This window comes from Cyprinus carpio, chromosome B2 (assembly GCF_018340385.1).
Source record: "Cyprinus carpio isolate SPL01 chromosome B2, ASM1834038v1, whole genome shotgun sequence".
In the NCBI taxonomy this organism is placed as follows: Eukaryota; Metazoa; Chordata; class Actinopteri; order Cypriniformes; family Cyprinidae; genus Cyprinus; species Cyprinus carpio.
The window spans coordinates 724644-752435 of record NC_056598.1 but is presented as its reverse complement, the minus strand read 5'-3'; the positions used below and the strand labels follow the sequence as shown (position 1 = coordinate 752435).

Sequence of the window (27792 nt, the reverse complement as noted above, 5' to 3'; positions counted from 1 at the left end):
TGCCAGATTGCGCGAGAAAAACAAGCAACCTGGACGTGTTTACATAAAAGCTGGATCAAGCAATGCTGAATTGCACCTTATTATTTTGTAATTAAATAAATAAAATCTAAATAAGTGAAAAATGATATCTGTCGTGGTTATGGATGCAATATTTATTATATTCACCTTAACATAAACAATACTGAAAAAAAAATATTTCAAAATACAAAATAAATAATGTTTTCAAAGTTTAACTGTTTAAATTATGTGTAAAAGTACAGTATCTTCAATGGACTGTACTGTTGCTTAACAAAATACAGATTGTTCTGCTGATGAAATGTCTTTCTGAAAAAGAAGTTCAGTAGAAAAAAAAAGACTTTAAGTTAATCCCTCACAACCTCATTTTCATCTGTGTTAGATTAGATGAGATTAGATTCAACTTTATTGTCATTATGCAGAGTACAAGTACAGAGCTAATGAAATGCAGTTAGCATCTAACCAGAAGTGCAAGAATATAGTGTTTTATATACATAAAAAGTGCAGAATAAGTGAAGCTATGATTTACAGAATGTACAGTGGGGTTGCTATATACAGTATTGAGCAGGGTATATACAGAATATAAATAGGAATGCCAGTGGGGATTGTATGTACATTATGAACAGAGCCAATGTAGGATTATATATCCACATTATGAACAGCAGCAACGTGAGAACAGTGGTAATAAATACAGTTGGATGAGTGTGCAAAAGTATTGTTAAAATGAATTCTATGCAAAAACAGTAGTGCAATTATATTTTTATAGAATAGTTTACTGTGCTTTGTACAGTAACAACTTAGTTTACAGTGCGATAACTAGAACAGTGTGCAGTATGTGCAAAATATGAGTAGTGCAAATACTTGTATGTAAAGTATTTGACCAGTGCAGTAATAAAGTAGGTGCCGGTTAGATTGGTGGTGTGGTGTTCAGAAGGGTCACGGCCTCGGGGAAGAAGCTCTTCCTGAGCCTGCTAGTCCGAGAGCGTAGGCTCCTGTAACGTCTGCCGGATGGAAGGAGAGTGAAAAGTCCATGGTTAGGGTGAGAGGCATCCTTGATGATGTTTCTTGCCCTGCCCAGACAGCGCTTGTGATAGATGTTCTCAATGGAAGTTAACTGGGTGCCGGTGATCCGTTGAGCAGTTTTCACCACTCGCTGGAGTGCTTTGCGGTCAGATGCGGTGCAATTGCTGTAGCATACTGAGATGCAGTTTGTGAGTATGCTCTCAGTGGTACAGCGGTAGAATTCCACAAGGATCCTGGGATTCAGGTGAACTTTCTTAAGGCTCCGTAAGAAGTAAAGGCGCTGCTGTGTCTTTTTGACCAGGGTGGAGGTGTTATGGGACCAGGTGAGGTCATCAGAGATGTGGATGCCAAGGAACTTGAAACTCGACACACGCTCCACGACACTACAGCTCCGTTGATGTAGATGGGTGTGTGTGCATGACTCCTAGTCCGCCTGAAGTCCACAATGATCTCCTTTGTCTTCTGGGTGTTTAATTCCAGATTGTTGGTGTCACACCACACAGCTAGGTGCTGCACCTCATCCCTGTAGGCTGACTCATCATCATCCTTGATCAGACCTACCACCGTGGTATCATCTGCGAATTTGATTATGGTGTTGGAGCCATAAACAGGAACACAGTCATGGGTGAATAGGGAGTACAGGAGAGGGCTCAGTACGCAGCCCTGTGGCACGCCGGTGTTCAGGGTGATGATGGAGGAGGAAAGGTTATCTAATTTAACAGACTGAGGTCTGTTTAGTCAAGAAGTCAAGAATCCAGTTGCAGATGGATGTGCTGATTCCAAGCTGGCTGAGCTTGGAGATCAGCTTGGGAGGGATTACAGTATTAAATGCATAAACTGAAATCAATGAACAGCATTCTCAACATGTGTGTTTTGACTGTCCAGGTGGGTGAGGGCAGAGTGAAGTGCCGTTGAGATGGCGTCCTCTGTTGATCTATTGCAGCGATAGGCAAATTGAAATGGGTCTAGTGTTGCAGGGAGACAGGATATTAAGTGGGATGCAATCAGCCTTTCAAAGCACTTGGCAATGATGGGGGTGAGTGCAACGGGACGGAAGTCATTAGGGACCGAGGCAGTGGAGTGTTTCGGTATGGTACGATGTTGGAGGTTTTGAAGATAGTGGGGACAGTTGTTTGGGCCAGGGACAGATTCAAAATGTCCGTGAAGACCTCAGACAGTTGTTCCGCACAGGCTTTAAGCACACGACCAGGTATTCCGTCAGGTCCAGCTGCCTTCCGTGCATTCACCTTACACAGAGTGGAGTAAACAGCTGAGGTGGAGAGTGTGAGGGGCAGTTCACTGGATTGATGCTCAGCTTTGAGTGAGATCTCCTTATTATTTTTATCAAAACGAGCATAAAAGTGATTGAGCTCGTCAGGGAGGGAGGCAGAGCTGGAGGGGGGCACAGTGTTAGGTGGTTTGTAATCCGTGATAGATTGTATGCCTTGCCACATACGCCGGGGGTCTGAAGAATTGAAGTGTTCTTCATTCCTCTGTTTATGTGCGAGTTTGGCCTGGCAGATACCCTTCCTCAGGTTGGCTCTGGCTGAGCTGTAAGCCTCCCGGTCTCCAGACCTGAAGGCTGCATCTCTTGCTTTGAGCAGGAGGTGAACCTCTCTGTTCATCCAGGGCTTCTGATTGGGGAAAATTTTTATTTTTTTGTGTGTGGTCACTCTGCCCACACATCTGTTGATGTGCTCCAAGACAGAGTTGGTGTAAATGTCAATGTTAATCTGAGAGTCTGTGGTGGCCTGGGCAGCAAACTCACTCCAGTCTGTGTGCTGGAGTGATTAGACACCAAACTGTGTGATTCAGTTTGGTGTCTAATATGATTAAGGTTTATAATAAAACTTTTTTAATGTCACTTAACTTGTGTCAATATATTTGACATTTTAATTAAATTTACATAAAACATTACATTCTGTAGAGTTTAGACAATGTTGTTTAGGTTGTGGCAAAGAAGTTATTTAAAAAAAAGATCCACTCTTTGTTTTTATTTTGTACTTTAAGTGCTAGAAAAAACTAGCTGTACTCTGTTTTTTTAGACAAACTTTTTTTCTGAGAAAATGCAGAAACACTATGATTTGTTATTCATTGTGCTATAATGAAGGTCAAGCATCAGGAAACCTAAAATACGGTAACATACTCTGAACATTAGGCCTAAATTTGGGAATGCTCGCATTTTATTTATAAGCGTCTTTAAAAAATACGTCGCTTATGATAAGCGGACATGGCAACACGGGTGCTGATGCGCGCGCGCGAATCCCAGGCGCAGAAGGGGTGCGCGTTCTAGAGAGCGTTCCGAGCTGTGGGCGTGGTTTACGTGACGCCAGTGACTCCTCAGCTCTCTGATTGGTCGGACACGTACGGCGGAAGTGGAATGTGCCCTGCACACTTCCTGGACACGCATCACCCGGTCATTCAAGCAGCTCTGTTCCTGACTCGCAGGGGTCGATGGTCATTCATTAGTGCGGCTCTATCTCTTCCGCACGGTTTATGATTGTGTCTGTGCTGCACAGGCTGAAGAAGCTCCCGCGCGCGGTGCACAGGCTGAGTGTGATGATGATGAAGCCGCAGGTCGTGTTTGTTTTGGGCGGGCCTGGCGCGGGGAAGGGGACACAATGCGCGAGAATCGTGGAGGTAAGAGAGATGCAGAGCATTAGGTCTTTTATCACATTCATAGAGATAACCATAGAAGCGCTGTGTGCAAGACAACGAGGCTCTGTGGGGCTTCGAGAGTGCTGTGGGATTCAGACCTGCAGCAGCTCGCGAGGATCGTTCGCTTCCGTCTGTCCTCTAAGACATCTCACAAGGAAAAAGACATTTCCCAGCGCCATCTGGTCCCTTTAACAGCGATGCTATGTTTGATCTGACCTGGTGCTGTTATACATTTGATGGAAAGATAATTTCCTCATAACTGAAATGTGCAACGGGTTGTAATAATTCCCTGGAGGGTTTCCACATTCATATTCATATATATCCTGGTTATGAGCAGGAGCTGTGTTCAAACAGTGATTTGGCACCAGCATTGGCTAAAAGGGCATATGTGTGAAACACACAACTGAAATGACTGTGAATGTTTATTATTATTTTTATTTCTTTTGTATTTTAGATTTTAGTTTGTGGGAAAAAAAAGGCTTACGCTTATCAGTTTGGTAAAAAAACAGTAATATTGTATATAATCTTGAATACTTTCTGAAGGATCATGTAAAGACACATGAATGCTGTCTGTGCAGCATTTCACAGTGTTGAAATATGACACTTGAAAAATTTGAAAGGGATATATCTAAATTTACATTTATTAAATTTTATTTAAATTTATATATCTGTACAGTATTGCTGTTTTACTGTATTATTGATCAACTTATTTTATTGTTGGTGAGCATAAGAGAAAAAAGCTTTAAAAAGCTTAATTATTGATTTAACAGACAATGCTTTTATCCCAAGTAACTTGCAATAGAGGAGTACAAAACGATTTATCATAAAGGGGTAAATAAACTCAGGAAGTGCTCGTAATACAAAGTTTCAGATGTTGTTCAGATTAGATATACAGGAAGGGGTTAAGGAAAGTGTGTTCTTTTTTCGCCCAAACTTTAAACTGGAAAGTGTATATTATATTTACAGTAACTGGATTTTTTTAAATCACCTTTTTTGACTCTTCTGGTTCATTTTCTTTTGGATAATTGGTAGAGCTGTGCAAAAAATCGAATGTGATTTTCATGCGCATCTCATCAGTAAAGACGCTCCTGTAATTAGTATATCTCTAGCACATGCGTTAAGATCAGGGTTGCCAGGTTTTCACAACAAATCCTGCCCAGTTGCTTCTCAAAACTAGTCCAAAACTAGCCCAATCGCGTTTCCAGGAGGTTCCTCGATAAAAATTGCATCCCGGGGTTAAAATATATGTTTTTTTTTTTTTTTTTGTGATTCACTGACAATCTACACAAAATTGATTTTAAAATCGACAAAGAATCGCCTGCGATTTTGAAATCGATTTTGTGTAGATTGTCAGTGAATTACGGCTCTGTGTAGTAAATGCCAACCAGTGTTGCCAAGTCTGCGGTTGTTTTTCATGTCCGCGGGTTGACGTGACCCCAATACCAATAACGTGATATTTAGCCCCTAAAATGTGAATATTACCAAGGGGAACCCTGCCAAAAAACGTATATTTTAACCCCGGGATGCAATTTTTATCGGGGAACCTCCTGGAAACGCGTTTGGGCTAGTTTTGGACTAGTTTTGAGAAGCAACTGGGCAGGATTTGTTGTGAAAACCTGGCAACCCTGATCTTAACGCACGTGCTGGAGATATACTACTAATTACAGGAGCGTCTTTACTGATGAAATGCGCATTAAAATCGCATTCGATTTTTTTGCACAGCCCTACCAATTGGAATAATTGTTTAAAATAGTTTTAGATAAATGATTTAGGAGAATAACGTCACGCCACAGCACTTCAATGTCAACTACTGCTTTCTTATAGCTATGTTGTTTAGGTTGCATTTAAAAAGATCCCATGTCTGATTTTATGTAACACTTTGGGTGCTAGAAAAAAAACCTTCTCTATTTGCCGTATGGCATCTGAACAAGGTTGTGAAATGAGTTTATGGACGCTTATGAAGGCCACACAAACTCCAGCAGCCAAACGCTTGGGCACACTTGATTGAAAATGTGTCTCATGATCTTAAAATCCATTTGATCTGTCAAAAGAAGTGTCTGGACAGCTTTTGCTACAGAGCTGCCTGTTCAGTTACCAAACCCATACCCACCCAATCTTTTTTTATTCCATTCATATAAATGACAGCTGTCATGTTCCTTTGTAAGACGCTTCTGATCTTACAGGTTTGGTTGACTGTGATGCACTGAAGTTTGTAATGTGTTTTTCTCCTGCGCTCAGAACTACAGCTACACTCACCTGTCTGCCGGAGACCTGCTGAGAGAGGAGCGCAGCCGCAGCGGCTCCGAGTTTGGGCAGCTCATCGACACATACATCAAAGAGGGCAGAATAGTTCCTGTTGAAATCACCATCAGCTTGCTGAAAAAGGTGGATACACTCGTCCGTCCTGCTTAACAAGTCAAAGCATTCCAGGTCATGACTCACTGGTGATTGTAGAAGGAAACTGGAACACTAACGGTGGACCTTTTCAGATAATTATCACTGAAAGTGAACTTGATAACAAATGCGAGCAGTTTCACTATCAGGAGGAGAGTTCAAAGAGCGGCGCATAATAGACATAAATAACCAGGCTCATAGTCTCATAATAGGCGTAAATCATAACTGCAATTCCATTATTAAACCAACAAGCCTCTTTACAGTGCAGTTATAATTTTGATGGCCTTTTCTGAGCAGATTAGTCATTTATCTTTACTGAAGAAACATCTGTATTTGTCAGGCAATGGAAGAGACCATGAAAGCCGATGAAAAGAATTTCCGCTTTCTTATCGATGGTTTCCCACGAAACCAAGACAACCTGCAGGGATGGAACACTGTCATGGACGGGAAGGCGGATGTCAAGTTTGTGCTTTTCTTTGACTGTGGTAATGAGGTGAGGAGCAGCTTAGGTTTGATTTATTTTTACCTTTTTTTTTTAATCATTACAGCTGATTTAAGTGCCAGCTGATTACTGATGTATCTTTTTGAATGAATAATGGAATAATGTAACGACACAGTCATGATGGTTCGGTACAAACCTCAGTTTTGATGTCATTGTTCGGTATGTTTTCAGAACAGCAGGGTGGAAAAAATAAACAAAATTGTTTACTGAACAAATTGTTACTCTGACTACTCTGACTAAAATTTTGTAAAAAAAAAAAAAATCTACTTGGAGCCCTATTACTTGCACATTACTGTAATATTAAAGGTTAAAAATACCAACAAAATCCAAACCCAATATATATATAAACATAAACATAAACTTAAATAAAAAATTGTATGCAAACATGTAAATTGCAGTTGTTACATTAACTTCTAAATCTGTGACTTGTTTAAAATATAATAACTATATAGGCTAATGTTTATTTTGTTTACAAGCTTGTCTTTCTGCGGTTGAAACACTGATCGAGTGATTACATGAGACATTCAGTCATGTTTATTTCATGTTATAACTTGTATTAAAGCTGATCATTCATAAACACCCGAAAGATCACATTCACGGTTTATACTGTCTAGACTGAAGGTGATTTTCAGCTGTTGTGTATTTCAGGTTTGCATCGACAGATGTTTAGAGCGTGGGAAGAGCAGCGGACGCACCGATGACAACAGAGAGAGTCTAGAGAAAAGGTAGTTCTTCCCATTATAACCGTATCAGATAGATTGAGCTGTATGCAAAGCATGTAGTATATCTACAGTAATAATTTTAGCAGACCTCAGAAACTCGCAGTGTGTTTGGTTGCAGTCACTGAATAGTTTGGCATTATATGGAAATGTATGGACTACTTTCTCTTCTTTTACAGTGACTTTGGTTACACTTTTGATTCACCTGAAGTTTTCCGAAACATTCTTGTTTCATTTTCAGGATCCAGACGTACCTCCAGTCCACACGGCCCATTATAGAGCAGTACGAGAAGCAGGGGAAGGTGCGCACGATTGATGCCTCCCGATCAGTGGATGAGGTACGACTGGTTTTAGCTCATTTCATTAAATTGATCTGTTGTTGTATTTTTAGCCTGAGGTTTTTGGTGCAGTTCTGCATAAAAGTTATTTTGTTATGCTTTATTTATTGAAAGACATTGATGCATATTAATAAAAATAAAAGGAATAGTTCCCCCAAAAATGAAAATGTACTCACCCTCAGGCCTTCCAAAACATAGAGGAAATATGTTTCTTCAATTCTTCAACAATTTCTTCAACTTGGAAAATTTGGACAAATTTATCATTACATCACATGTTCACCAATGGATCCACTGCAGTGAATGGGTGCTGTCAGAATGAGAGTACAAACAGCTGATAAAAACACCACAATAATACACACTTCTCTAGTCCATCAATTAATGTCTTGTGAAGCGTTTGAAAAAAAAAAAAAAAAAACTACCATCAAGACATTTTTAACTTCAAACCATTGCTCAAATCTCTATCCATTAAGTCATCTCGTCTGAATCAGTAGAGAAATATTCACAGATCAAGCAATGTTTACAGTACAAAAACAGTTCTAAACAAATATGTGGGTGAAGGACAAGGGGAGGACTCTCACATTTTCACTTACAGACAGCTCACTTCACAAGACTTTAACTGATGGACTGGAGTGGTGTGGATTATTGTGATGTTTTTATCAGCTGTTTGTACTCTCATTCTGATGGCACCCATTCACTGCTGAGCAAGTGATGTACTGCTACATTTCTCCAAATCTGTTCTTATGAAGAAACAGACTCCTCTACATCTTGGATGGCCCAAGGGTGAGTACATTTTCAGCAAATTTTCATTTCTGGGTGAACCATTCCTTCAAAAGAACAAATTTTCTTTAAAATCCCAAATTTATTTCATTAAGTGTGCTCATTGAGATGAATCTTCCACCAGAATATATAGTCCCTCATATAACAATGATGCTATACAAAAAATGCTGTTATTCTATTGTGCATAGACATATTAAATAGAAAACTTGAGCTCCAAACAAACCAGGAGTGAAGTGTTGCCTTGACAACTAACTGAAATTGAAGTACTAAAATTATTAACCTAAGACTGAAGTCAAAATATATCAAGCGAGAAAAAAAAAAAAAAAAAAAAAAAAAAAAAATATATATATATATATATATATATATAAAACGACATAAGCACATAAGAAAATTTATGAAACTTAAACTAAAATTAAAATGAAAAACATTGAAATTGAGTTTGCATTATTTATTTATTTATTTTTGTTTTGTTTTTATACCATATTAATACATTAATGTATTATTAAGTACTATAATAATATAGAAATAATATTAAAGTGCTTTACTGTGCCATAGTGCAGTCAAGGTACATAATAAACATCTGTCCATGCTTTTTGAGTTTCATTTTGCTTCCTCTTGTCTTTTTTTTTTTTTCTTTCAGGTGTTTGCAGATGTGAAGAACATCCTGGAGAAAGAAGGCTAGACGTCCACAGCAAAAATCCAAATTCTTGAAAATTAAGGTGTCTGTTTATCGTCGGCAGTGCTATGCCTTCATGTACCGATATATACATTTTTACTCATACAGCAGTAAAATAGTTTTTTTTTTTTTTTTTTTTTTTTTTTTTTTAGATGCAAGAGAGTGTGAGCTTATATCCATGTTTGTAAGTCTGAAAGCAAAACACTTCTGCTGAGCAAGCGGTCCTTACTTGCTCAGTATTAGTGATGAAGAACAATATTTCATTAGAGAATCAAGCAAGCTTGAGCAATAATGTTCAGGGCACTTCTGTAGGAAGAGAACATGCACGCTTCTGCTCTTTACTTCAGGATAATCTTCCATTAAGTGTATATGTTCCTATTGGCTCCTGCACTTAACCGTTTCATTCTCTAAGCTCTAAATGACCAACAGGAAGTAAGAGTGTTTGAGTAGATTTCCAGACCTGTTTGTGTTATATTTGGTGACCTGTTTCTCATTGTTTTGTATAATAATCCACAGCAGGTTCTGAGGACCGTTTGCTGGAGAGCTGAGTTTTAGCTGTATGTTTTTCTTTTATCATATTGTGGCTGCTGTATTACAAACACATGCCATCTTTGCTCAGGCAGTAGATTTTAAGATGTGGGGAATGGGGGCTCATGCTTTTATTTGATTGTCTCAGCATCTCAGTGTTGTTCATGAAGAAACTGAATCTGTCATATTGATGTGACCGTTCCATAGATAACACAAAACTGTATGTGAAATATCAAGGATGACAGAACCCACTGAAAAAAAAATAAATAAACATTTTGATGTTGAATGTCTTCTGACTCCAATCTAATGCTCAGTTTGAATCTCAGTAATTTACAATTCTGCACTACAGGAAAAGAATAAAAGCTGAATGCTAGTTTCACATATATATGACAGGCACTATGTGCATCACCAAATTTTTTCTTCTAAGGAAATAAATTGACAATGTAAAAAAAAAAAAAAAAACGATCTAGCATTGTCTCTTTTAACAGCTGCATTTTTTTTTCTAGGATTTTTCAATTTACATTTACATTTATGCATTTAGCAGACACTTTTATAAAAAACGACTTGCAGTGCATTCAGGCTATACATTTTTTTTTTTTTTTTTACCAGTATGTAATGATGATGATTCATAAGCTGTTAGTAATTTCTAAATTCAATTTAGACTTTTGAATTTGTATTTCTAAGATCAACAGGTCAGTATTTTTTTCAAAGATTTTTATAAAAAAAAAAAAAAGTTTTATGTTTTCCACAAAAAATATGAAGCAGCACAACTGTTTTCAAAATTAATAATCAAAAATGTTTCTTGAGAATCAAAGCATATAAGAGTGAGTTCTGAAAGATCATGTGACACTGAAAACAGGAGTAATGATGCTGAAAAATTATGTTTTAAAGTATGTTGCAATAGAACAGTTATTTTAAATTGTATTTATATTTCACAGTATTACTGTTTTTGCATTCAGATAAATGCAGTGTAAGAAACGTAATCTTACTGAGCACACGTTTGAATGGTTGTGTGTGTCCTTCTGCTTCAGTGTGTTTGTTTTTAACTAATTTTAGTGTGTTAAACATCACAGGGTTGACAGTCAGTGCAAAAACGGCCAATAAAAGCCTTAAACAACAGAAAAAGTTACGGTCCATTATAGACAGTAAGTTACTTTGGAACTTTTGTCTATACAAAAACTAGTTAAGTTGGTAAAAATGGCAACATTACAGAACAGAAAGTGAGGGACTGAAATTTTGCATTACCTCGTAGTGAAAAACAACCGTAAATTCACTTAGTAATCATTTTAATTTAAATAAAGGTACATTTAGATTTCAAATTGAGAATTTTAAAGATTGAAATGTTTCTAATTTTTACTCTATAACTCGTTAAATTGTGATGCTTCTCAACACAGGCGGCAGTCTGAAACACTTCAAACGTGATACGACCAATTTGGGATTGCTGTTTTCACACACAGTTCCAATAGAAAAGATTTAAATATCTAGTTTCTCTACTATAAAAGCATGTGCTCACACTGTTTGACAGTTGTTTGCGTGCACTGGAGGAAAATAATAGACGACGCCCTTTAAATGCACTGTAGGTATAAAGCTGTTAAACAAAGCAGATAAGCCTTTCTGAATGAATCCGTGCTTGTGAAAGGACCTCTCATGTTTCTGCACAACAATAACCCTTTGTACAAAGCTACATTCATACAGAAATTGTTTTGTGTTGTGTGGAAGAACTAGAAGAGCATGATAAGTGAGAGGAGATATCAGTGAATGAATCAGCGTGACGCTTCCACCATCCAATGTTAAACAATGTGGATACATATATATATATATGTTTTTTTATATATAGCAAATATAAAATTAAAACCGAAACCAAATATTAATAAAAACTAATACAAATATCACTAAAAAAGCACCACAGAAATTCTAATTTCATGTAAACTAAACATGACAATGTTTATAAATAGGGTGTAGAATAGTAGCTACACAAACCAACTCTTAAAATTCTTGGTATGAAACTTGACAATTGATTTCAAATTTCTGTGATGCATTTTCATATTTCATCAATGCTACTCAACACTTGCAGAATCCATTTTAATAATCTAACAATGTTTTGTATAACTGAATGTAAGCGCAACTGATTTAACTGTACATAATTATTAGCATTTAACTTTATATCAAAAATGTGTATGTAAATGTAAGATTCTAAAAATATGCAAAAAAAGAAAAAATATCAATAATAATAATCAAACCAGAACTTTGCATTTGTTTGGTATGAAATATTTAATTGCAAGGGCCTTCGGCCTTCTAGTACCAAAAACAGCTGTACAAATACATGTAAATCCAATATGACTGTCAGACAAAGCAGAGCTTCTTTAAATGTACCACACTGACAATACATAAGCGCTGCAACTGCATAATTATTTATGTACCAATATTCCCTGTCATATATTATATACAATGCATAGTTTTACTGAAAAGGGAGTGAAATAGCATTCTTAATAAAAAATAAATACTAGAGATCTCAGACTATCTTAGACTATGACTAAGAGCTTGACGTACGATGCTTGGAAGTCAGTATTTACAGTAAAATCTTAAACCATCATGATGAAATCATGCAGGCTGAACCAGAAAGGGCTGGTGAGCTAATCCATATTTAAGGAATAATATGCAACGTCACCATACGAGTAAACACGGACATTGGCAAGACAAAGATCCATACGGGCATCTGTATTTTCTGATGGATTTTCTGGCTTAAAGAACTGTAAAACGTCTCTGAAGAGCTCGATGTGTTTTCAAGAGGTCACGAGGGAGGCGACGGGCAGGTCTGTTCTGCTTCTGCGGTACTGGACCTTGGTGTTGGTGACGGCGCCGTGCTTTTGTCGCAGATGCAGACGCAGCTGACTCTTGTGGCGGAAGTGCAGGTCACAATTCTCACACTGAAATGAGACACCAAGAACAGTTCACATCATATGCTTTCTCAGTTTTAATATTCAATACTGATATGTGAACAAATGTGACCCTGGATCACAAAACCAGTCATAAGGGTCAGTTTTTTAAAATGAATAAATAAGCTTTCCATTTATGTATGGTTTGTTAGGATCGGACATTATTCGGCTGAGATACAACTATTTGAAAATCTGGAATCTGAGAGTGCAAAAAAATCTAAATATTGAGAAAATCGCCTTTAAAGTTGAACAAATTAAGTTCTTACTAATCAAAAATTTTATCACGGTTGGAAATTTACAAAATATCTTCATGGAACATGATCTTTACTTAATATCCTAATGATTTTTGGCATAAAAGAAAAATGTATAATTTTGACCCATACAATGTATTGTTGGCTATTTCTACAAATAAACCCGTGCTACTTCTGACTTATATCTGATGCTCACATGATAAGGTTTCTCTCCCGTGTGTATTCGTAAGTGACTCTTCAGCGTCTGAAGGTGGCGGAAGCGCGTGCCGCAGATGTCACATGGGTACGGTTTCTCTCCGGTGTGGATCAGTACGTGAGCCCTCAGATGAGCCACCTGAAACCACGAAAGCAGAAGATGAAGAGCATTTGCATTGTCACTGTACAGAAACACTCTGGGGGAGTCTGACTGTACCTGGACGAAGCGCGAGCCGCAGGTTTCACATTTGTATGGTTTTTCTCCTGAGTGGATCCGTGAGTGTGTCTTCAGATTGGCAGGTCTGTTGAACTGCGCTCCACACACGCTGCAGCGGTACGGTTTCTCTCCTGATATAATAAACCAGTATAAATATGTAAAAGTGCAACACACAGGTTTGAGTGAGCACCATCACAGAGCTCCAAAGCCCTGCAGTATTACCTGTGTGGACGGACTTGTGGCTCACTAGGTTTGCGTTATAGCAGAACATGGCCTGGCAGCGGTCACATTTGTACGGTTTTCCATCCTGCAGCCACTGTGGCCTCTCTGCGTCAGAGTCGCTCCTGGACTCACACTCGTTACAGTAGATTCTGTCCCGCTCTGTAAACACAACACAAGAGCTATTAGGATTCATTCACACACTGGGAGTTATGAAATCAGATCTGATAGTTAAGACTGTGAACAGTGCTTATGATAATAATGATATAATAACAATAAGATTCCAAAAGACTTTTATCCAGAACAGTTAAGAGTAGCAGACATTGTGGGACATCCACCTCACATACTGCCCTGTGACCAACAGGGGGACCCAAAGAGAAAAAAACCCCAACAGGAAAATAATTAATAAAAATAAAACTCAGGTATGCTCACTTTAAAGTGTATAATTTAATACCTAAATATTGTTAAAAATTATTAATATTAACTATTAAACCATTAAAATATTTTAATATTTAATCTGGTATTACATCACTTTAATATATCACACACACACACAAACATATATATACAAAGTAATATTATTAAATATGACTGTAACCATTAGAAGATTTATTATGTATATTACTAGTATTTTAATACTTAAATAGGTTATTACATATACATCACTTATATATAACCCACATACATAAAATATAATGCCTAAATATTTTTAATAACAATAATAATATTAATTAATAATTACTAAAATATTAAAATACTTAAGGGAACATACACAAGTTTTATTTTTTATAAAATTCAGAAAACCACCGGGGCCTAGATTTTTGTAAATAGTTGATACTACTACTAATTATTATTATTATGTAATAACTAAATATTATTATTATTAACACACATATGCTGTTATTATTGACTAACTACAATACTAAATACTAAAATATTGAAACCTCTAAGTGAACACAATTATTGTTTTATTATTATTTGTTATATAAATTTTTAAATAATTATTAATATTTAATATAATTTAGGTATTACATTACATTATATATAATATCATACCTATATATTAATAAATATCATTTTCCTAAAATAAACTATTTTTTTCTAATGAAAAAAGATAGGGGCCACAGTCAAATCTTACATGTCTCTCAAATGATGAAAAAACAAAACAAAACTGTTACTCAGTGACACGTGCCCCCAAAATATTACATTCTCTAAAAAAAATGAATCAGATTTCGCCCATGTACGAATGCTGTTTAGGCCCAAAATCCATTTGAGCATTGTGAAGAAAGTGTGTTCACCTGATCTTGTGGGTCGTGTGCTGCTCTCCTCTGTCAAAGTGTTGGGAAGTGAAGAGTTGTGTTCCTCTTTTTTGATGCACTCATCTGCAGAGCTAAAAACACATGGCACCATGTTCAAGAACAATGCATCAAATACTAATACCTGCCACACTGCCAGCCTTAAAGTTTGGCTTCACTGACCTGCTACCCATAATGAGCTGCCCTCGGGCTGCACTGCTCTTGTTGGTGGATTCTGTAGCCATGTGGGATGGAGTCTGTGAGCTGCTGTCATTCGCTCCGTCTGTGGAGTTCAGCACAATGAACTTGTACTTCTTCCAGTTGCGCACCTTCTGGACACTGATGGAGCTGGGAGGAGACGCCGCTCCTCGACTGCAGCTGCTGGACTCTGCGGGGGAGTTGGGTTGGCAGTCTGATCTGAGAGGACTCTTGGGGCCGCTGGTGTGACACGGCTCAATGTTCTCCACCTCTGAATTCAGAAGCGGAGTCTTCCTGTCTCCCTCGGTTGGAGCTGAACGGAAGAGCACAGATGGACGGTTCCTCTCCTCTCTGGCCTCCGTGGCTCCTCCGTTAGTCTCGGTCCGAGCCGAGGCTCCGCTGTCTGGCGGGGAGTGCTGCTGGCGGGCTATTACGCCCGTCTTTGGGATCTGCCAGAGCAGGTTTGTGGTGTTGGAGGTGTCCATGGGGAGAGGTAGATGTCTGTAGAAGCGAGAAGGGCTTTCGGTGGAAGTGCTGACTGCATAGTGCAGACTGGGAGGAGCGTAAGTGCTGAAGTTCACGCTGGATTGGGTGTTCAGGGCATCGCTGAGGATGAAGGGAGCGTCTGAAGATAAACAGCCGTGATTAACCAGCATCTCTGCTCTGCTCTGCTTTACACACAAGCCCCTTTAAGAAAACCAGCAGATGAGTTAGTGATAAATAACAGTGTCCAAGATAAAGAAAGGAAATCTAAGGGCCAGCTCTGTAATCATTGTATTCTTATTGGTTTCTTTTTGTTTTGAAAAACCTTTATACTATTTTTAACCATCGTTTGATTTAACTTTAACAAATGTCATGTGGTGTAATCATGACAAAAGCAAAACAATATTTTTTACACCTTTAATATATGCAAGAGTACACGTTAAAATGTTCAAAAAGTATAAAGAAAGTAATAAATATTATAATAAATAAAATATTATAATATAATAAATCTTAAAAAAAGTATAGACACAGTATAATATAATTATATAAATTTTTTATTATATATATATATATATATATATATATATATATATATTATATATATATATAATATATATATATATATATATAAATGATGATGCCATTCTATTTAATTGATATATTCCTTTAAAAAAAAATTTCTTCATTATGATATCAGGAAAGTTGTATCACCCTCATTTTTTTCTATATGCAGCCCCTCCCCCAAAATAAATATATTTAAAAAATTTAAAATAAGCTCATCATATATATGAAGTTAACTACATTTTTAATGTATTTGTCAATTAATAATTCAAATATTAAGTTATAATTAAAAAAAAAAAAAAATAAAATCAGTGTCACATGTCTGTGTTTGAATGTTTTTGTGCCTTTCTAAGCCCTCACCTGGAATCTATGAACCTCTGGCATGTGTCCATCACATGCTCCATCTGTAAGTATGTGGCTGTGTTGAGGGTGGCTATAATGAAGTTATCTTTAAGCGTGAGGCAAGACGTATACATGAACTCCAATAATATGGCGAAGCCATCGGGGTCAACCTTTGGATCTAAACTTATGATGCTCAAGGTGCTTTTATAAGCATCTGCAAACATGGAGTAGAAGAGGCCACTGGGAAAAAACAAGATGCAATAAAGACGTCACTTACTGTGCATGTCATGTAATTAACATTTTGCAAAATGCAAAAATCATAGCACTACCTGCATGCCATCAAAACTGTCTTATGGGCCCGAAACTGCTGCCCACCGACCACAATGGTGACATCGGTCAGGATGTTTCTGCTGCGGAGGCGGTTGAAGTTGAACAGCACATCACCAGCATGGCGAGTGAACTTAATGCACCCGTCTGCTGCACCTGACATTGTTCCCCTGCACAAAAAGCATTCGGAATCAAGTAAAACTTTTGAATGAATGAATGAATGAATGAATGCATACATGCCCACTTGATTACTAAACTTTTAAAAATTAAGTAAAGATCATGTTCCATGAAGATATTTTGTAAATTTCCTACTGTAAATATATCAAAACTTAATTTTTGTTTAGTAATATGCATTGCTAAGAACTTCACTTGGACAACTTTAAAGGCGATTTTCTCAATATTTATATATTTTTTGCACCTTCAGATTCCAGATATTGTTATTCCTAACAAACCATACATCAATGGAAAGCGCATTTAGTCAGCTTTCAGATGATGCATAAATCTCACTTTTGAAAAGTGTACCCTTATGACTGGTTTTGTGGTCCAGGGTCACATATATAGTATAGTTATATCTAACAGGCCACATTAACTTAAAATCTTCATCTCAAAACTGAAGGTGTGCAAGTTTAGTCAAATGAACACTAGATGTCCACAAAGTTACAATGTTGCAAACTGAATCTACGATCTAAATTTAGATTTTGGCCTAACAATATTTTGTATGAAATACAATACTAATAATTATGTCTCTAAAGTCAACATTTGCTTTGGGTTTGTTAATTTTATTTAATTTCGAAAAGTTCTTCATTTATAATAAGATCTCTAATTGATGTTTAACACATATGCACACATCCTGTAAAATTTATACATACTTTTAAATATTTAAAATCCTGCTATATTCATATAATTTTAATATTTACTATATGCATTTGACTTGAGAGACAAAGTGTGCAGACAAACCTAGAGAGCTGCCTACCAACACAGCTTCAAACAGCATTATTTATGCTTTTATATTAGAGACACGATACCCCGAAAATGCCACCTAAGTAGGCAGCTTACTTCGAGACACTTCAGTCACGAAATCGACGTACTTAAGCTTTTGATATTAATTCAGAAATTCTGCATCACCTTTGCTCTGAAGAGGGAAAAAAAAACCACATGCACTACCTTGCATTTAGACAAACGTCACTATCTATAGGAAGCAGTAGGCTTTATGATTTAAGACACTTCCCCGTGAGTGACACTTCTTCATATGGTATATCAAACCTTATATTGACTCAGTATTATGATGACAAGGTTATGAATAAAATCCATATGAGTTGACTCTATTACAGGTGTTTGGAAACGAGCGTTTCGATTTGATACATTAATGTTTCAGCGAAACAGAGACTACAGTACACATAATCTCACGACATTAAAACGCTTGCATGCGCACGCGATCAAACATAAAACATATTCGCATGCAGGATTTAATAACCATTGATAATTTATTACATTTTCCATGAAATAGATACATTTGAGAGTTCGCCAGCATATAATCACACGCGCATGAGTGAATGACAAATTGAGAAAACCTATGAAAAATAATAAAAACAGCAATTTTGACATTTTAAATGTAAGATCTATACACGTCTATACTGTTTAAGACCACGCAGGCGGTCTATTACAGGGAATAAACTTAGTTTCCCTCCCATGTAAAGTTGCATAAACCTGTCTTTATTATACAATTCGGAGCTTCCCAAATCAGCTTAATCTCACTGAATCTAACGCAACTCTACAGAGAGTGAAACTGACAAATGAGCCGAATAAGATTAGTCGTAATTAGGCCGACAAAAGTCGAGTTGCGTAATTAACACGACAGCTCTAAACACAAGAAAGTAGTCTGGTGTAAAACAAAATAAAAAAACGACTATAGAATTAACTCGCTTCTTTAGAGCGTCTCGTGTTTAGTCTAGACTTTTTGCTAGATAGAATAAAATCACCTGGTGTATTTTTCTTGGAAGTGTCCACCGAAGACAGTTCTTGGAAGAACTCTTCTGAGAAGACGCACTTCTCAATTCTCGGAATTTTACCAGTGGACTGTACCACTGAGACTCCAGAGGGGACATCCGGACACCCTGTCATCACGCTCCTGCGGGGCTGACTTACTGCTTATCAGAAACATCATGCAAGTCTTTCTGAAAGCTTCACGACTAACGTGCATGCTAGATGTTATTGCGTTTAGCACCTTATTTATTATCATTGTCGGAGTAATTCGACTCCACGCCTCTGTATGTGGTGGTTCGCTCCAGAGACGCGGTCTTAATCTACGTCACTCGTCGTCCCACCCTACAGATCCGGCAGAAATGGTTCCTCCCGACGTGACCCGTCCATTATAATGTGTATATTATGTCATGTTGAATTAACTCAGCTATTGTCGTCATAAGCTGCATTTAATTCTTGTGAAGAATAAATCACTTTGAAATCACACGGAAAAACCAATCTATTTTTATCTGTCCGCGATAAGTTTACTTTTCATATCATAATGATGACAGTAGCTGTTTGATATTCTTCAGTTCTAGGTTAACAATAACGCCACAACATTATAATATTATTATTACATTGTTATTTAACATTTTGGGAGTTGTCTGTTTCATAAAAGGTTGAGACACTTCTTTCAAATCAATGAGTTTGTGGTTTTGCTCAGTTTATAATAGATCAAATCTCGAACCACTTGTCATTGACTGTTTGCATTATTTGCATCTGCTAAATAAATAAATAAATAAGAATGAAACATAAACCTGTTAAAATATCTTTTTTTTCTTACAATAATATATGTATCCACATATATTTTAATGAGTGTGGCAGCATTATAATAATACTGTAATATCATGGCAAACAATGCATTTTGATACTTTAAGGTATTATATCTAAATGTCATATATATATATATATATATATATATATATATATATTATATATATATATATATATATATATATATATATATATATATATATATATAGTGGATGAATTTTCTCTTTTTAACATTGTCCTTTTCTAATTACATGCTCTCCAAAGTAATATCACAAGTTCTGGGAGGTCGCAGATTGATTACAGCATAGAATTAAGATGGTAACTGAGGCAAATAAGGTCTCTTACACACACACACACACACACACACACACACACACACACACACACACACACACACACACACACACACACACACACACACACACACACTTAAACTCATGACTGCTTCAGCATTGTACTGTAACTTAACACTCAACAAAGCAGCTATTCAGGACCATAACAGTGCACACAGCTCTCAACACTATTTATATATCAGTCCCAAAGAGGTACTGGAAACATGCACATTTCGGTTGTGTCAGAGGTGTACGCACACACACACACACACACACACACACACACACACACACACACACACACACACACACACGCGCACACACATATACAAGTAGCATGTTAGTAATAACAGGCATAATGAAGCGCTGAACGATTGGCCTAGAAATGTCTGCAATGCCGAGACAATCATTACAGTGTAACGCTTTGATATTGCACATCTTCCTGACAGTTAAGTGAAGTTCTGTATTGCTTCTGTATGGGAAATCGTTTTTGAAGTTCTTTCATTGTGAAAGGTTGGCAACATGTCATGTATTTTAAACCTCATTGTGAAACTGCCCCCACCTCTCACACATCCAAATACACGCTTCCTCTTTCTTCAGAAGAGGAACGTGCCCTATCGGAAATAAACGCTGCTGTCACAGACCTATCATTCTCAGATGGACGATGACTTTTTCTAGAGAATTTCGCGTTACTTTTATTCGGATTGCAGTGTTTTTGGCTTTGTTGAAAGTGAATGTCCGCCTTTTCTTCAGAAACATGAACAATCGATTTATTACATATTTACTGGCAGGCCCAGCTCACCCCACCCAGGATAATATACTTTTTGTATGTTGGTCACCCTAAAAAAATGTTTTGGCCCATCTCAGAATTAGAGTCAAGTCTGTTCTGCACTCATTTCTTCAAATAGACCGTTCTGATTTATAACTCTAGTTGGAATGCTAAATGAAGTTATTTTTTTTATCAACATAGATTGAATACATTTCACGAACACACACATCAATATACTTGTCAATGGCAACAATGCTGTATCATTTTTACTCATCACTATCACATATCAAAGACACAGTTCAGAAAATTGAGAGGCTGTTCCAAGAAAAGCATTCATATACAGGCCATAGATGACTCAGTGACTGTCATGTAGTGTGGTTATCTCAGTCCTTCAGGTTTGTAGTGATCTGCAGGGCTGCACCTACAGTGGTGTAAAACCTCATCGCACACTTCAGAGTGAAGACCTCGCTCATTGACAAACACACACAGACCCTTAATTGTCTCTCTTTAGCTTCGGATAAAACACAATTTGAGTTGAAATATGTGTGAAAGTGTTCCTTTACATGTTCCTTTTGTTCTGGCTGTCGGTTGTGTCAAAACATTTCAAAATTTGAGCTTTGTGGCTTGTAGTCGATGTCTATTAGCTTAGCATATATACTAGTGCACTCCTAGACATTAGTTACAATATATATATATATATATATATATATATATATTATATATATATATATATATATATATATATATATATAAAAAAGGAAACCTATATGACTATACTGTGTTGCACAAAAGAAGATATTTTGAAAAATGTCAATAACCAAACAGTTTTGCTTCCTGTTGATAGAAGAAAGTAAGTCATACAGGGTATGAACAACATGAGGGTGAGTAAATAATGACAGGACTTTTGTTTTTAGATGGACTTTGCCTTTAATAAAAACTTTCACCCGGTGATATAACTTTTCACTGCTCTAGAAAATACTGCATGTCATTTATTGTAGCATGGGATCATTTCTGTACACAAAACATCCATTAAAGTTACCACAAAATTAAAGTCATGGCTGTTATAAAGGTCATTTTATAACAGTACTTTGATGTTATGTATATGCTAAATATTTACAACTTAATTTACAGGTATACATTCATTTTGTCTCTTCTGAGATGAATAATGAACAATCAAATACTTTCCAAAACGATAATTTATTCACCTCAATGCAATCTGCAACCAACAAGCAAGTAGCAAATCCATAGCTAAAGCCTATTGGCTACTTACGATGAGCCTTTCAATATGTTCCTGTTTCAAAAGTAAAAGATATTTCAACACATCAACACGCAGGACACACGCTTTCACAGGGTCTTGGAGCTGGATCCAGTTCACACACCTGCACTGCATTTTGCACCTGTGTGTACTTTCAAAACGTGTGTCGGTTTTCTCAGGTCAGGATCGATTCAGCACACATGACCTCGTACTGGAAACATAAGGCTCGCTTTGCTGTGGAAAACTACTTAACCAAACAGATCCAGAAGTTCACTGATCTTCCATGGAGTATGTTGACCTTAGCCTCAGTTCAACAGTACTGAATCCATGCATGAGGGGTCGAGCACTGCACCTAACTACGGCTGACTTTTTAATGAATCTGTACTGAATCGCATTGTTATTGCTTTGATAGTTGAACAGTACTGTTCGATTTAGTGACATTTACAGACATTTACAAACAGGGATAATTCTTCCAAAAAAGAAAATTCTGTCATCATGTCGATCCAAACCTTTAACATTTTCATTCATCTTTAACCCACGAATGAAGACATTTTTATGAGGATGAGGAGAAACCCCCTTCACAATTGTAGAGCGCTTTGAGTGCTTAGAAAAAAGCAGAGTAGCGCTATATAAATGTAATGAATTAATTATTACTGATGTCACATTTTAACAACGTCCTTTCTGGGCCTTAAATGTAGTAGTTCCCTTGCTCTCTGTGGAGGGTCAGAGAGCTCTTGGATTTCATCAAAAATAATTGTGTTATGAAGATGAACGAAGATCTTATGGGTTTGGAATGACATGAGGGTGAGAAATTAATGACAGTATTTTTTTTTTTTTTTTTTTTTTTTGGGTGAACTATTCCTTAAATACAAATCTACTAAGGAGACATGATAACTTTATATAATTTAATGAATTAATTAAATTAGAATTGAATCAATTCGATGAACAAATTTAAGCTTTTACACTCTTAAAAATAAAGTTTTTTTTATTGGAAACAGTGGATGCATGATGAACATGTCTTTATGAACTTTTTGAAGAGTCAAAATTTCAGTGTAATTGATTTTCAGTGGAGCGTCATAAATCTTTCAGGTTTCATTAAAAACATATTCACTTTGTTTTCGATGATAATCAAAAGTCTAACAGTGACATTTTTGAGGAACTGTCCCTTTTATGAGTTTTCCAAAAAAAAAAAAAAAAAAAAAGGGTCATGTTTTTCACAGGAAGGTGATTAAAAAAATAGTTTTTATTCAGAAAGTAAGGTGTTTCCCCCTTATTATTAGTGTTTTTTTTATTTTTTTCTAAAAGGCCACTATTGCTCATTCTTATTGGGTTTTTCCCAAAATCCCTAAGTATTAAACTTTGGCATATAAATCATCCTGCCCCGTTTTTGCTACAGATATTAATCATACGCCAAATCATACGTCAAAATAGATTAAACTGATTTCTATCTTTATCCCTCACCCCCTTCTATGATTCTCTTATTTCAGCTCCTGATCTGATTACTTCACTTTCTCCTTCATCCAGCACTGCCCCACCTCACCTCACGCTGGTGTGACATTTCTCCGCCTAAACATTTTAATGATGCAGATCCAATGCAGCTTAGCAAAGATTTACAACAACTTGTAACAGTCAGCCAAATCGGTTAAAGTTGCCTTTGTTAAAATAGGGTTAGATCGTACTGTGTGAGGCTGTGGGTGTCAAAAGAATGAGACAAACAACAAAAATATATTAGATAAGAATGGTGTATTTACAATGTTCACATGAAACAATTTCCAAATGATAAAAAAATAAACATGTTCTCTGAATCTTTTGTATTAGTCTGAAATAGTAAAATTAGCTACCTTTCAAAACTTTATGGTTGGTTTAATTTTTTAATGTTTTTCGAAGAAGTCTGCATTTGCAATAGGAATTATTGGGAATAGACATCTTTTGTAACATTATAAATGTTGATAATGACACTTGATCAGTGTAATACAACCTTGCTGAATAAAAATATTAATTTCTTTAAAAGATTAAAAAAACTGATAAAGTCTATGCAGCTGTGCCATAGGTGTCTTTTTTCTGTTGTATAATTTTTAAAGGAAATGCCGATAGATAAGTCATTTCATAACAAAAACGAACACTGACAACAACAACAGTATTAATAAAGTCAGAAACCATCAAAACAATGATCCTATAACAGTAATGGCATAATGATTCATAATGCTTCATAATTCATTCATTCTGGGAGCCCATAAACAAATCTGCAGCAATTTTCAATATGAAACTGTTTGTTCAGACAGCTCTTTCCCTGTATACATGCGTTATAAACACATGAAACATCACTATTATCGTGTAATTTAGTTGAGAATTGGTAACACTTTACATTCATTAACATGAACTAACAAATGAAAAACCCTTTAAAAAGCATTTATTAATTTTAGTTAAAGGAATTATCTAAAAATAAAAAATAGCTTGAAATTTACTTACCCTCAGGCCATCCAAATTTTAGGTCAGGTTGTTTCTTCATCTGAACAGATTTGGAGAAATGTAGCATTGCATCATTCACTTGCTCTGCAGTGAATGGGTGCCGTCAGAATAAGAGTCCAAACAGCTGATAAAAACATCACAATAATCCACAAGCAATCCACACCACTCCAGTCCATCAATTAATGTATTTTAACTTCATACCATTGCTTCTGGCCAGAGTCCATAATCTATAGTAATACTTTCTCCGATGACAATGACGGTGCTTGATCTGTGCATATTTCTCTCCTGATTCAGACAAGACACCTTTTTACTGGAGAAAGCAATTTTATGGATAGAAGACTTGTCTGAAGTTAAACATTTCAGCAAATTTTTATTTAACTATTCTTTTAATGTTAATTTTATCTTTTACTAATACATTAATAAAATTAAAAGTTGTATCTGTTAACATGGTCCTAACATGAATTAACAACAAACAGCTGTATTTTTATTAAGTGACATTAACAACAATTTATCAAATCACAAATTGCTAATTGTTAGATAATTTTAGTTAATTCTTTACCTAACATCATGGAACCTTACTGTAAAGTGTTACCTGATAATTTAATTATTAAGTAACTGACAAATATTATATAATGACATGCATGTATGAATAGTATATAATGACATGCATGCATGAACATACATAAAAAATAACTGAATCACTGTTGCATATTTCTAACAGTTAAGTATATGATCCTATGCATAATATTAAGTGCTTTTTGAAAGTTTTTATAAAGTGTTATCAATGCAAGACATCTACAGCCCTTCAGCAGTCATCGTATAGGCTCAGAAGTGATACGCTCAGCACTTGTTGCTTCTGCAAGTGCTCACTTCAGCTATCTTTAGCTCTGACACATCCATACTTAGAGCAAACAGCTTATCACTGGCCAGCGTTTGGTCATAAACCTGTTACACCATATATCACTACTTCCGCTTGCAGAGACACACCAGTATAAGCTCAAACTGATCATCTTTTTGATGTTATTCAAAGTGCACAGTGTACTTAATATTATATGAAGTCCAATATTGATCAGGAGGGCTGATTTGATGATAAACACAAATGCTCCATTTTGGTGGTAAATATCAGTGTTCTTGTATAGGCATCTGTTAGCGTATAATGTTTTGTACAAAGCAATTAAGGCGACATAGTGACTAGAAAAGAAGAACATGCAAAACTGGATCCCTCACCTAGGGCATTACAATCTGCAGTAGTATGTTGAAACGGGTGAGGCATGTCACAGCAGGTTGAATGCAGGGTATTTTCAGAAGGTGAACGTTACAGTAAACCCCACCTTATGCGTGAAGGTATCTGCCAAGACTGTCAGCTGAGTGAGGAGTGTATGGCTTTCTAGGAATGCAGTGCAGCACAGAGTGACACAACTCTTCAAAAACAAGAGCTCGACCTACAGCGGGAACCTGTTTTCATTGCGCCCCCTGGTGGACAAACAAACACATCTGAAATTACTCAGCCTGACTCGTCTTTACCCCTTTAACTGGATTATTAAATAAACATTCTCGAGCAGTTGTACCTCTAGTAACGATAACCTCATTTATGTTTGAAAGGACAACATACTTACAGGTTGGACCTGAAGCACTAGGCCCCACGATGTTTTCCACTGAACTTTGAGATGGAATTTCAACTATTGGATCGCGTGAGCCTCTCGGTGTTTCCACCCTCATTCCTACATCGACCTCATTTAAACGACAGTCTTCTGTTTGAAGTGTCTTTACATTGCCAAGGTTAAAAGGCATCATGCATTAAGGGTTCAAGAAGGGAACTCGTTTAATTTGGACATATATATATATATATATATATATATATATATATATATATATATATATATATATATATATATATATATATATATATATATATATATATACAGTACAGACCAAAAGTTTGGAAACATTACTATTTTTAATGTTTTTGAAAGAAGTTTCTTCTGCTCTTTAAGCCTGCATTTATTTGATCAAAAATACAGAAAAAACAGTAATATTGTGAAATATTATTACAACTTAAAATAATAGTTTTCTATTTGAATATACTTTTTTATGAGTTTTATTATGAGTGTTGGAAACAGTTCTGCTGTCTAATATATTTGATGAATAAAAGGTTCAAAAGAACTGCATTTATTCAAAATAAAATAAAAAAACATTCTAATAATATATATTCTAATAATATATTTTCTTTACTATCACTTTTTATCAATTTAACACATCCTTGCTGAATAAAAGTATTGATTTTATTTAAAAAAAAAAGAAAGAAAAAAAATTACTGACCCCAAATTACTGACCAGTAGTGTATATTGTTATTACAAAATATTTATATTTTAAAAACATAGCTTCTTTTTTTTTTTTTTTTTTTTTTTTTACTTTTTATTCATCAAAGTATCCTAAAAAAGTATCACATGTTCTGAAAAAATATTAAGCAGCAGAACTGTTTCCAACTTTGATAATGAATCATCATATTAGAATGATTTCTAAAGGATCATGTGATAATGATCCTAAAAATTCAGCTTTGCATCACAGAAATAAATGATAATTTAAAGTATAATAAATTTAAAAACAATTATTTTAAATTGTAATGACACATGCTTAAATTTGCAGTATTCAGGTTTATGGGCATGTATCTCTAAAACATCATTAAAGAGCACTTTGCTGTAGCAAATAAAACAAAGACCTCACGCCACTTTGTTAAATTAGCTGTATTTTGATACACCATTTGTACATCATCTATTTATTTAAAACCAACAAACCCATTTTGACAAATGGAAGTCTCTGCTTTCTGGGTCATTTTGCCTCATTTAAAAACTATATCACAATATTACATTTTTTTTTCTGTATTTTTGATCAAATAAATGCATGCTTGATGAGCAGAAGAAACTTCTTTCAAAAACATTAAAAATAGTAATATTTCCAAACTTTTGGTCTGTACTGTATATATATATATATATATATATATATATATATATATATATATATATATATATATATATATATATATATATATATATATATATATATTTTTTTTCTTTTTTTTTGAAAAAGAATGTTGGTAACCAAACAGTTGCTGGTGTTGTCTACCACAGTGTTTGGTTGTTCTTCAAAATATTGTCTTTTGTGTTCAGCAGTAGAAAGAAACTCCTACAGGTTTATTTTTATTTTATTTTATTTTATTTACTGGAACCCATTTTGACACATTTTTGGAATTTAACTTACAAAATTAACTTTTTCATCTCCTTTTTTGCCTTTCTGTCAATTTATGTACCTCTGTTCTGTGTTTTTTTTAAATGCACTATGCAGATTTTTCCAACTTAATAATAAAAATTAAAAATTAAAACATAAACTAGATTTAGGCCCTCACAAGACCCAGGGTACTGTGGTTACTAGAAACTCAGACTTTAGTTTAGTGATGTCAGTATTATAGTGTTTATCACAGATTTTTCCTAACTCAAACAGACAAACAAAATATAAATGTTCT

The 27792-nt window shown here is 35.7% G+C and overlaps 2 protein-coding genes across 2 annotated transcripts; one reads left to right on the top strand and one right to left on the bottom strand.

Moving 5' to 3' along the window:
• The first annotated feature begins 3408 nt into the window (after positions 1-3408).
• On the top strand, positions 3409-9920 carry cmpk (cytidylate kinase). The gene is made up of 6 exons (XM_042717651.1): positions 3409-3678; positions 5935-6081; positions 6431-6583; positions 7241-7317; positions 7553-7649; positions 9067-9920. Exons 1-6 carry the CDS (start codon positions 3535-3537, stop codon positions 9106-9108), a joined length of 660 nt encoding a protein of 219 aa, XP_042573585.1. The 5' UTR covers positions 3409-3534; the 3' UTR covers positions 9109-9920.
• Positions 9921-11882: 1962 nt separating this feature from the next.
• bcl6ab (BCL6A transcription repressor b) lies at positions 11883-18791 on the bottom strand. The gene is made up of 9 exons (XM_042717650.1): positions 18634-18791; positions 16657-16824; positions 16346-16567; positions 14927-15628; positions 14747-14838; positions 13452-13610; positions 13230-13360; positions 13014-13151; positions 11883-12557 (listed from the first exon to the last, which is right to left on the bottom strand). Exons 2-9 carry the CDS (start codon positions 16815-16817, stop codon positions 12414-12416), a joined length of 1749 nt encoding a protein of 582 aa, XP_042573584.1. The 5' UTR covers positions 16818-16824; positions 18634-18791; the 3' UTR covers positions 11883-12413.
• Between the last annotated feature and the right edge of the window lie 9001 nt (positions 18792-27792).